Source organism: Mytilus galloprovincialis, chromosome 1, assembly GCF_965363235.1.
Source record: "Mytilus galloprovincialis chromosome 1, xbMytGall1.hap1.1, whole genome shotgun sequence".
In the NCBI taxonomy this organism is placed as follows: Eukaryota; Metazoa; Mollusca; class Bivalvia; order Mytilida; family Mytilidae; genus Mytilus; species Mytilus galloprovincialis.
The window spans coordinates 83,569,368-83,581,852 of record NC_134838.1 but is presented as its reverse complement, the minus strand read 5'-3'; the positions used below and the strand labels follow the sequence as shown (position 1 = coordinate 83,581,852).

The 12,485-nt window shown below is 34.0% G+C and overlaps 1 protein-coding gene across 1 annotated transcript in view; it reads left to right on the top strand.

The window, feature by feature from the left end:
• Window positions 1-8,368, top strand: part of LOC143042321 (uncharacterized) — a 29,840-nt gene extending 21,472 nt beyond the window's left edge. The window contains exon 6 of the mRNA XM_076214601.1: window positions 7,844-8,368. Within this exon, the coding sequence (XP_076070716.1) occupies window positions 7,844-8,065 (222 nt within the window). The 3' untranslated portion in view covers window positions 8,066-8,368. The remainder of the gene's footprint in view (window positions 1-7,843) is intronic.
• Window positions 8,369-12,485: the final 4,117 nt, after the last annotated feature.

Below are 12,485 nucleotides of genomic sequence, written 5' to 3'. Positions count from 1 at the left end.
ATGTACATATGTATTTCTTCGTATTTCTCAATCCATACAGCATGACCTTATACAAAATATTTAAAGATAATTTCAACCAGTCAAATATAAATATTATAATCATGTAAATCTTTGATATTTTATAAAATAAGCAGGTTTATTTTTAATCTATTTTTGATATTCATTAAGGACAAAATTATAATTCCACTTTGTAATCCATATATAAATGAAATGATTTTTATTAATTTCAATATTTATATAAATGCTGATCAAGAAGTATAATAAAAATATATTTGTGAAAATGTAGACACCAAGCTACCTTTAAGGTGGTATAGGAGTCTAAAATAAAAATGATACTAAGAATTTGTTCATACTTTGCCAAACCGTATTATCTAGTGATACATGTTGAAAAATATAATAGAAATGATAGGTCACCGCGCATTTTCTCAAGCTACAGGACGGAACAAAATGACACATTTTGTATGGATTATACAGGACAAAACACCATTTTGTGATTAGAAACTAAACAAAATGATAGAATTGTTAAATACTTCAGGAAAAGATAGCTTTCAGACACTGCTTTGAGAATATCAAAAGTAAAGATAAGGTCACCGTACGTTTTTTCCGGCTAAATTACAAAATAGGAAATTCCATGTAGAATCCTTCAGAAAAAGCACTGTTTTAGAGTTATCTCCCCTTAAAATGCCAATGTAAAAAAAAAAATAAAAACCACCAAAAATAATTAACATAAATTTGCAAAAATATCAATATTTATAAGTTATTTTCTTATTAATTGGTTCTCATAAATGAAAATTCACATTAGATAACCTGCATTCCTGTATCAAATTTTGCTAACAAGATGGAAAATCTGGACCTTTGGTTCTCTTTTTTTTACAATCCAAGTTGGAGGAAGACACCCATACCACCTTAATTCCTATAAAATAATTATTGTTTTAAAATTTCATGCTGTATGGAGGTACACATATTTGTGTACCACTCTTCATATAACTCCTCTGTAGGATGTACTCCATCATACAGATTTTGATAGTTGTAACGGTAATATTTTTTGTTCCTTCTGATTTTCATTTTGATCATTGTTTTGTCCCATCTAATGTTTGAAACCCCCCCCATCTTTATTTAAATCCATAATTTCCTGGTTGATGTAATCAACATCCAATTCCAGCTCTTTTTGCATTTTGTCAATTTCTACATCAGAAAATATGCTTTGCCTCAGCCTATACTGCTGTTTTTTGAATTGATACCTGTTTAAGTTGAAATCCCTATATTTGTTTATGCAGGCTGGGACAATTGACACAAATTGAACAGGTATATTATTTGCTAATAAATCTGATTGAATACTTCTCAACTCTGAGACAATATTAACAACATTGCTGTTGTCTCTTATATACCTTAACTCTGTACCATTTTCATGGCTGACCTTTTCTGTAAGGTTACACAGTCCTGCTGCTAATACAACCCTTATATTTTTATGATCAATAGATACAATTTCATCTTTTATACCTTCATAAATTTGACCTATTGTCCCCCCTGGTATCACAAGTACATGGGTATTGAAATGTGTCCCAAAGCACATGTTGCGCTCTATATAATCATACAAACGGGACCCCCTGGAAGTACAACCAAAAACTATGTGTCCAAGTGCACTCATATTTTAAAACCTGTAACAAATTATAATAAATCATAACTAATACTGAAATGAAATAACAGTTACAATATTATATATATATGTTTACTCAAGCATTATTTTACTGTGTAATCATTAGGCAGCAACCATTTGATTTTCAGGGGGGGGCTATGGTTTGTTTCCAGGTTTTGGTGAAAAAAATAATTTGTTTTGGACCCTGAGAAAAAAAATAGATTGTCCTTCGCCGAAGGCGAAAAGAAAAGTTTGCACAGAAAAAAACAACATAGCCCCCCCCCCCCCCAGAAAATCAAATGGTTGCTGCCTTAGCCATCTCAAGCTACTAAGCTGAAGTGATTCATCTTAGTTGAGAAGATTCAGAACATTTGTGTAAGCCAAGGCTACATTTTGAAGGCTAAATACTTTGACCTAAAATGGTTAACTTTTACAAATTCTGACTTGGATGAATGGTTGTGTCATTGGCACTCATACCATATCCTATATCTATATAGTATGACAAAAAAATACCACTGGCATGTCAGATGAGCTAGTATATTGGTTATTGGTTAGAGACTGGTATGTCCCCTAACATTGGCATGTAGGATGAGCAAAAATTGTGTTATTGGTTAGAGACTGGTATGTCCCCTACCATAGGCATGTTGGATGAGCAAAAATGTTTTTTGTCAGTTAGAGACTGGTATGTCCCCTACCACTGGAATGTTGGATGAGCAAAAATGTTGTTATTGGTTAGAGACTGGTATGTCCCCTACCACAGGCATGTTGGATGAGCAAAAATGTTGTTATTGGTTAGAGACTGGTATGTCCCCTACCACAGGCATGTTGAATGAGCAAAAATGGTGTTATTGGTAAGAGACTGGTATGTCCCCTACCATTGGTTTGTTGGATGAGCAAAAATAGTGTTATTGGTTAGAGACTGGTATGTCCTCTACCATTGGCATGTTTGATGAGCAAAAATTGTGTTATTGGTTTAAGGCTGACATGTTGGATGAGCAAAAATGTTGTTATTGGTTAGAGACTGGTATGTCCCCTAACATTGGCATGTAGGATGAGCAAAAATTGTGTTATTGGTTAGAGACTGGTATGTCCCCTACCATAGGCATGTTGGATGAGCAAAAATGTTTTTGTCAGTTAGAGACTGGTATGTCCCCTACCACTGGAATGTTGGATGAGCAAAAATGTTGTTATTGGTTAGAGACTGGTATGTCCCCTACCACAGGCATGTTGGATGAGCAAAAATGTTGTTATTGGTTAGAGACTGGTATGTCCCCTACCACAGGCATGTTGAATGAGCAAAAATGGTGTTATTGGTAAGAGACTGGTATGTCCCCTACCATTGGTTTGTTGGATGAGCAAAAATAGTGTTATTGGTTAGAGACTGGTATGTCCTCTACCATTGGCATGTTTGATGAGCAAAAATTGTGTTATTGGTTTAAGGCTGACATGTTGGATGAGCAAAAATGTTGTTATTGGTTAGAGACTGGTATGTCCCCTACCACAGGCATGTTGAATGAGCAAAAATGTTGTTATTGGTAAGAGACTGGTATGTCCCAAACCATTGGTTTGTTGGCTGAGCAAAGATAGTGTTATTGTTAAGAGACAGGTATGTCCGCTACCATTGGCATGTTTGATGGGCAAAAATAGTGTTACTGGTTACAGGCTGACATGTTGGATGAGCAAAAATGTTAGTTATTGGTTAGAGACTGGTATGTCTCCTACCATTGGCATGATGAATGAGCAAAATGTTGTAATTGGTTAGAGACAGGCATGTTGGATGAGCAAAAATAGTGTTATTGGTTAGAGACTGGTATGTCCCCTACCACAGGAATGTTGAATGAGCAAAAATGGTGTTATTGATAAGAGACTTGTATGTCCCCTACCATTGGTTTGTTGGATGAGCAAACATGTTTTTGTCAGTTAGAGACTGGTATGTCCCCTACCACTGGAATGTTGGATAAGCAAAAATAGTGTTATTGGTTAGAGACTGGTATGTCCCCTACCACAGGCATGTTTGATGAGCAAAAATAGTGTTATTGGTTAGAGACTGGTATGTCCCCTACCACAGGCATGTTGAAAGAGCAAAAATGGTGTTATTGGTAAGAGACTGATATGTCCCCTTCCATTGTTTTTTTGGATGAGCAAAAATAGTGTTATTGGTTAGAGACTGGTATGTCCTCTACCATTGGCATGTTTGATGAGCAAAAATTGTGTTATTGATTAAAGGCTGACATGTTGAATGAGCAAAAATGGTGTTATTGGTTAGAGACTGGTATGTCCCCTACCACAGGCATGTTGGGTGAGCAAAAATGGTGTTATTGGTTAGAGACTGGTATGTCCCCTACCACAGGCTTGTTGGATGACTGAGCAAAAGTGGTGTTATTTGTTAGAGACTGGTATGTCTGCTACCATTGGCATGTTGGATGAGCAAAAAAAGTTGTTATTGGTAAGAGACTGGTATGTCCCCTACCATTGGTTTGTTGGATGAGCAAAAATAGTGTTATTGGTTAGAGACTGGTATGTCCTCTACCATTGGCATGTTTGATGAGCAAAAATGGTGTTATTGGTTAAAGGCTGACATGTTGGATGAGCAAAAATGTTAGTTATTGGTTAGAGACTGGTATGTCTCCTACCATTGGCATGTTGGATGAGCAAAATGTTGTAATTGGTTAGAGACAGGCATGTTGGATGAGCAAAAATAGTGTTATTGGTTAGAAACTGGTATGTCCCCTACCACAGGCATGTTGAATGATCAAAAATGGTGTTATAGGTAAGAGACTGGTATGTCCCCTACCATTGGTTTGTTGGATGAGCAAAAATGTTGTAATTGGTTAGAGACAGGCATATTGGATGAGCAAAAATAGTGTTATTGGTTAGAAACTGGTATGTCCCCTACCACAGGCATGTTGAATGATCAAAAATGGTGTTATAGGTAAGAGACTGGTATGTCCCCTACCATTGGTTTGTTGGATGAGCAAAAATGTTTTTTTATCAGTTAGAGACTGGTATGTCCCCTACCACTGGAATGATATTGATGTCTGGGGATGATACGACATATGATACGGATTTTGCCATGTATTATTCTCTATATATTACCTTTAGTTTTATCCAATCATCTACATTTGATTTGAGTCTGCATGTGTAAAACTTCAAATTTAAAATCATTTTGTTAAATAGAATGTGACCATAATATCTAAGTATAGATACACTGTCAAAAGAGTAAATAAACAGGATATTGAAAAAAATGGGCAAAATATTGAAATATGACAAACTTTCAGACTGTGTAAAATTCGGTTGACATAGAGATATGTCTTGCTTTTTTGTAGTTTTGGTAGTCAAATGCAAATATTGAATCCAAATAAAAATAAACATGTAAATTATGCAAAAAAATCAAACCATGGAAATGAGATGTGCCAATGCTAACTTGTGATTAGGTCAGTTTATGGGGAACCGTTAGTGGTAGGTCAATGATATTCGGTATGCACATTGCTAGAAAAGAAAGAAAGAATGATGTCAACGTTAAAAACGTTATTAAGTTTAATCTGCTATAAACCGAGTCCCTGTTTTTTTTATCGCGCCGACGCCGACGCCACCTTCAGAAACAGTATACTTAAATCTTGCATTATTGATTCCGTTAAAGCGATACAAAAATGGTCAACGTTTTATAAATATGATAAACTGTCCGTAATATCTGGTTACCTACACATGCATGATCACAAACATTCCTACCAAGTTAGTCCGAGAGGTTAACCATCCGAGATTACTCTGACGTCCAACGACTGTTTTGCCAGACAAGCTGGGCCGTGCCGTGGGGCCCCAGCTTGTCTGCCAAAACAGCCGTTGGACGTCAGAGTAATCTGGACTCCAGCTTGTCTGGCAAAACAGCTGTTGGACGTCAGAGTAATCTCGGACTACTACCAAGTATGTACGAAAGCGTTTAGAAAATGATCAGGAGTAGCGTTCATGAATTGTATTGGACTGACAATTGAAGACTATCATTTTTAATTACTATGTTTCGGTCCGGTCGGGGACAAACAGATAATGTGTTGTACAAAAATAAATTGCTATGGAATTACAAACACAACATCTAAATATGACCGTCTTTAATCGATAATCTTAAAATTGGGGTTCAGAGGTTGTCTTAATTACGTTTCCTAATCATTTTCATTAAATGATGAATCTTCTAGTTTTGTTAAATTTAATTCGAAGAGACACCAATTAAGACAGTGAACGTGTTCATATTGATGCTTAAATGATTACAAGATTTAAACACAGGTTATCCCCACAAGAGGATCGTTATATATATGTATAAGAATGAAGTTTCTTTCTCGCTTATCATTGACGTAGGAACCGGGAGCGAAGAAGGGCAAAAAATCCCCACCCTCCATATATCATTCTCATTATACCAACGGTCTATTCTAAGTGAGGCTATCACCTGTCATCTGCTTAGTTTATATTTTAAGGTTATCTTATTATGCCCCCGCGACAAAATGTCAGGGGAGAGGGATATCAATTGAACACTGTCCATTTGTCTGTCCGTCCGGATTAGGATACAGGATACATTGTTTGTGCGGCTATCTCCTCCTACAGTTTTGGAGGTTTTAATATTTTGCAGGATGTTCATACACATAATGAAGGTGTACATGGTCAAATATTCTGAAAATAAAAGGTAGTTGGACTTTTTTTGGTACTGGCTCCATGAAGAGATCATGGCATTATTTGTGTCTTACAAACAGCGTAAAAATTTCAAGTTGTATGACAAAAACCACTGTTTGCAAGGCCGTAGCGCATGTTTATTTGAAGTGAGGCAAAAAAAAAAATTGGGGGGGGGGGGGGGGGGGGGGTTCGGGTGCCTGAAACAGGAGAAGCTTATATCAGCATTACTATTTTTAATAAAAAACAAAAAAACAATATAACAGAAATGAGTGTTTTTTATTAGCTAGCCTAGTAAATAACAAAACAAGTTTCAATATTAAAGTTAATCTCTATTGGTCAACCAAAACTTTCCGATTCTCCTGTGACCTGTACTATCGAAAAGCTTCAACACACGTTCTTATGTATATATATAATTTTAACGTCCACAATTTTGTCCATATATTTATGTTCAACAGCAAGTTATAAGCTTATAAAAGACGAGAACATGTTATAATCAGCAATTAGGATATATCTATTATACATAATCATTAACCATAAGAATAGGTACAGAGAAGATTAGACCAACATTGTTACTTACCGGATTTTTGACGTTCGAATGTCACAAGTGATCACAAGTTATCTGTAAACATTCCACTGGAAGACATGTCAACCTACCTGGACACATTATTCTACCAATTTTTTAGTCATTGGTTTGATCTACCGGGGTTCGAACCCACGACCTACCGCACTAGAATCAACGAAACACGCTAGCATACAACCAGACAATGCTGATCATAATCAGAAAAAGAAACACGAAAAAAATATTTTTAAACAATACCAAAAATATATTTCATACTTGTTCAAAGATAAATAAAAATCATGAATTGCTTTATACATTAAAGACTTCCATAGAAAGGCGCTTCATGATTTTGTTTAAATCAATTATAAATAATTATTATATTTTTGGTCAATGAATTATTTTATCGATTAGCATTTGTTTCAATGAGTTGATAGTGTAAACATTGGTAACTATAGCGTTATCGATTCAAAAATAAACCAAGGAAAGTAATAAGCCAGAATACTTATAGGGAGTGTATAAACTCATGAGTTACCTTTTTCATCTTTTTTCCTCTTTAAAGAACCCGTCTTCATCTAGTTTTGTAACGACATTTAGATTTGTTTCAATTTTTTTATTTTGATTTGTATTCGGAACACTTATTTTTTTACCGTCACCGCTATGGTAAAAGCTGCAATCGCTGCTGCAGATTGGACACACTGTATGTAGTGTGCCGGTAGATAGTTTGAAACTCGAATATTGATAATGTAAAATAAATAATTAAAACAAAAAATGACACTTCTAAAATTTGGTCGTCGTTTCAGAAATGAGGCATTTGCCTCATTTGCCTCCATTACGCTACGGCCCTGGTTTGTCAAATCTAAAACATGTGGGACTATACTCATGCATATGGCAGAACAGAAAAGGGGAGGGGAGCATTGTCCATATATAGTTTTTTTTTGTAAATTGGAGAGATTAAAAAACTAATTCAGTTTTAAATTGTTTTACTATTACAGAAGATGAGACAACATAACAGAACGTATTTTGATACTGCCCAGACAGGTGAATTACGTATTAGTGGAAGAATGAGCACAGCGTCACTAGAAAATAAAGACAGTGAACCACTTAGTTTGTTAGAGTCATTTAACAAAACTAGGAACCAAACATTACTAGAATCTACCACAGAAAATGGAGATAACAAGAATAAAATTGATAATATTAAAGATGAGGAACTGTAATATTTCTATTAGTTATCTCATGGAAAAACATGGAAATATGTTAAGTAAAAGTGATTCTGATGGGATAACACCATCTGCAGTCAATTTCACGGTGTTTCCGGTATGTTTCAAATGTTTACGTACATGGAACAATTTATACTACATTTGCATTCGAAAAAGGAATGATAGTGGTTGTGTTTGAAGAGCTTCAATCGTCAATTTGTGATATTGGTTCCGCTCCATGTCACCATCCAGTACACTTGCATAACTTTTGCATAGTCAAATCAGCAAATTGACGTCGCAGCTCTTCCAACTCATTATTTTTTTTTAAAATCTGAAATAGCTGGAATATATGCGTAGTAAATGATATGAAAAGCTTTATATAATAATATATGTGCAATATTTGTAAATAGTAAATACATTTATATATTATTTGATTTTATAAAGTATAATAGGTTGTTAATGAATGGATATATATATATATAACTATCCTTACGACATCCAGTGATTGTTAATATATGCATATTGAATGATTCAGTTATATTTTAAATTCAATTGTATTTTTACATGTGTTCTTTTGAAATTTTATATATAACATATTTTAAAAATAATAAAATTTTAAGTCAACGGTCAGTGTTTACATTGCGGTGGCATTCTTTGAGTTTAACGGGTGTGGATTTATGTGTATGTATGTTTGATTGATTGATTGAAGATTGTTGGTGCTTAACACAACTTCCAAGTGGTGTCGGTCAGTTTCTTTTGTGTGGTTACACATAATATGCGCGTTCTGTTACCAATTGACGTTTCATTTGCCCTTATTCGGACCCGACCTATGATATCTATGTGAAACCATCCTTCTTTGCCGGGGTTTATTCCCTTTTTTTTAATACACTGGACTGATATTAAATAATTGCACATTGCGGCGAATAAATTGCGGATCATAAATTAAAAAAAACTGCATGTTTTATTCTGTACGTGAATGTGTTCTATCTGTTTTCAAACATGCTCTATAATTGTAACAGTGCCTATCGTAGTTGGTCCAACTATTTTTTTGGGGACAAAGGAAGATAACTCCAATGTTTAATCGTAGCAAAAAGACTTGACGAGTACGGTTGAGCAATCGTTCTGTAATAAGTAGTGTAATAGAAATTTACAGAGATTATAACTCTTGTTCACCCATATTAAGACTGTGGGTTGGACTCGGATTACTTGTTTAGTGTGTAGTCCTTATCTTTCCAATAGCTGTATTAATGAATTTTATTGCCGATTAGTTTCACATTACATCTGTAGAAAAAAATTAAAACCATTGTTTTTAAAACAGGTATAAGTCTTAATTTAATACGAAAGTTGTTATACAGATGAAAGCATTACATGGGCTAAGTAAACTTTATTGACTAATATATATATATTGAGGTGTGAAAATCTTCGTCGAAGATCATAATATTTCGGTCGCCAGCGCACACGCTAATTCTATAGCTTAATCGAATGCACAAATTCGAAACATAATCTTTGTGATAGTTGATGGTTTTGTCACCTAAATTTGGGTGAGATGGAGTTTGCACGTATATAAAAGATTGCACGTACAAAATACAAAAAAAATACACGGCATTTGCCGAGTCCTAGTCATTTTAAAACAAATCTCAATTGATATGTTTTCTGCCTCACTAGGTCATCTTTGAAACTACTGTGTTCATATTTAAAAGATGATAGAAAGGAGATATCAGGCTAAAAACTACTTAATTTTGTTTTCTTTTTTACATGAATTTTCCTTCCATTTCTTAATAAAAACTAATTATTTAAAACACAACATACAACATGTAATATATAACATAGTCCTACTGTTTTCATTTAAGAATTGAATGCTTCTTTTTGTAAATTTATTGGGGTGTAAAAGCGTTGGCCGAAGTACATTTTGTATGAAGCGCGGAAGCGCTTCATTCTAAAAATGTGCGCACGGTCAACGCTTTTACAACCCTATAAAGTTACAAAAAGAAGCATTCAATACTTATAATTACATTTATTAGCTAGGATCATAAAAGCACGATTTTTATCAAGTTTTTATTTAATTCACCTGTGCACTTTATTTTGGGACCTCGTGTCATCATGAATGATATATTTTATTGTGTGATGCAATTGATTAAGGAATAACACGTGATGTGCAGTTAGCCAATCAGAATAACGTATTATAATGACACATACATCTAATGTTATTATTGCTTAATGCTTTGCGAATTTTGGCAACTGGTTTAAACGTCTATATAGGAATGCTCAAAATCGGAAATTATAGCTTACCGATGTCTTAAATAAAGTCAACTCATTGTATAAATTATCCAGAAAGAATTGATACAACTAATTTCTTTTTTAATGTCACATATATCAACTGAAACTCATTGAAATGTATACATTGCCATTTGAAAAAATGTATTATGTACATAGACTTTCCATTCTTGCGACTTACTTAGTTTGATAGCACACGATTTTTTCATATTTGTTGTTTTGTAAAAAGACGATTTTTGCCCTTCCTCAGATTTATCACCAATAGTTTACATAAGACTTTAAATAGTTTACATAATACTTATTATACTTTAATCTTTAAAAGTTTACATAATATTTTAAAAACCTCTATTTCATTGACACATGCCTCATGTAATGTGATAATTACGGAAGCGTATATCGGTCACGGTAAATTAATAATTTTATTGTATTCATATCAATCATTAATAATTCAGATGTCTCTTCGCTGCTTTTGCAACATGGCTTACAGTGTACAGTATAATTTAGTACTAGGTCAATACTCATTCATGATGCTGTGGTCTCTTAAAAATAGTTGAAAATAAATATTCAAGAATAATTAAAAACTAGCATTATTTAATAGTGTTCGTCTCTAACGATAAATATATATTTCAGCAAAGATTGGTGAAATTCGCAAAATGATGCCGTGTCAATCTATTGCCATGACATACATGTACAAACAATTCACAAACTGGAAATCATTCCCTTCGTTGAAATATGACCTTCGGGACTGATACACGAACATTGATAGCTTTATTTAAAATTGATACTATATTAAAAATTGATACTTTAAGCGATACTTTTGATACTAGGTCATTGCATGTTATATTTATCATCGAAGGTTCACATCTAATGCATACTGATATGTGTAGCTAAAATTCTGTTAACATTTCAATGACCATCAATTCATTTCGAATATAAAACGGACGGGCGCACGAACAGATATCGATGATTTTCCAGCTTCGTTCAAGTTTTGAACAAACATACAAACTAAATTGAAACACGTGTATAAACGTTGTTTTTTGGCATCCACTTAGTGTAGTGGCTGAATGCGGCCATTTCGCCTTCGGCACGCGGAATCGAGAAATCGGGAAATCGGGAAATCAAGAAATCGTCGAGAAATCAAGAGGGCAAAAACGCGAAAACACTTTCTTAATTTCGCTATTTCGCGTTTTCGCTTTCTCGAGTTCCCAATTTCTGCATGTCTCAATCTCTCTATTTCGCTTTCTCGATTTCTTGATTGCCCGATTTCCCAGATTTCGCGTTTGCAAAGTAAAAGGAGAAAATACGAAAAGGCCGGTGAAATGGCCGCATCCGGCTTCCATACATTACGGAATAATTAGAGATTCTAAACTTTCAATTACAATTCATTTAAAAAAATAAACTAACGGGTGCTATCATTGAACTTCTTGCTTTTTTTCAAGTCTTAACCAAATATTCAAACAGAAATGAAACATCTGCATGTATAGACATTGAAATTTTGGCATCGCCTTATGGAATAATACTTATAATACTTCAATAAATTCTGGCACCCGTCGTGTCGAAAGGATGCACTGATCCAGAAGCCAAGCCTTTCAAATTTTAAACATCCGATCACATAATATTATCATTTACCCATTGTAAAACTGTGTGAAAATATTTTAAAATAAGCTATCTTTTAAACGGGACACAACAATCTGAATGGCTATACTAATTAACCTTGTAATAAGCTATAGTAATAGTAAAATACTTATCAGTTTAAATTGTTGGATTAAGATCAAAGTTTTTAATCCACAAGAAGTTGATTATCCCACACTATTTATCATGTAAATTAAAATTTAACTTCACAATTCTATTTGAATATTTTTAACTTATTTATTACAGTATAGCAACGACTGTTTATTAATGAATAAATAAAGTATGCTAATTCTTATTTCAGATTATCAGATTAAATCAAATACAATTAAATCGCCCCGTCGTTAATACAATTTGTTGACATATTTTGAAGAATTTATTGGCACTAATTAAATAACGGTAAACAAAAACGTGTGTTGCTTCTGGTAGGTAATATATATGATAATGTGGTAATTTGGTATAATTACACCAATGCCGAGGAAACTACTGCCTGTGGTTGTATATCATTGTTTGGACGAAGGGATGTTACCATATA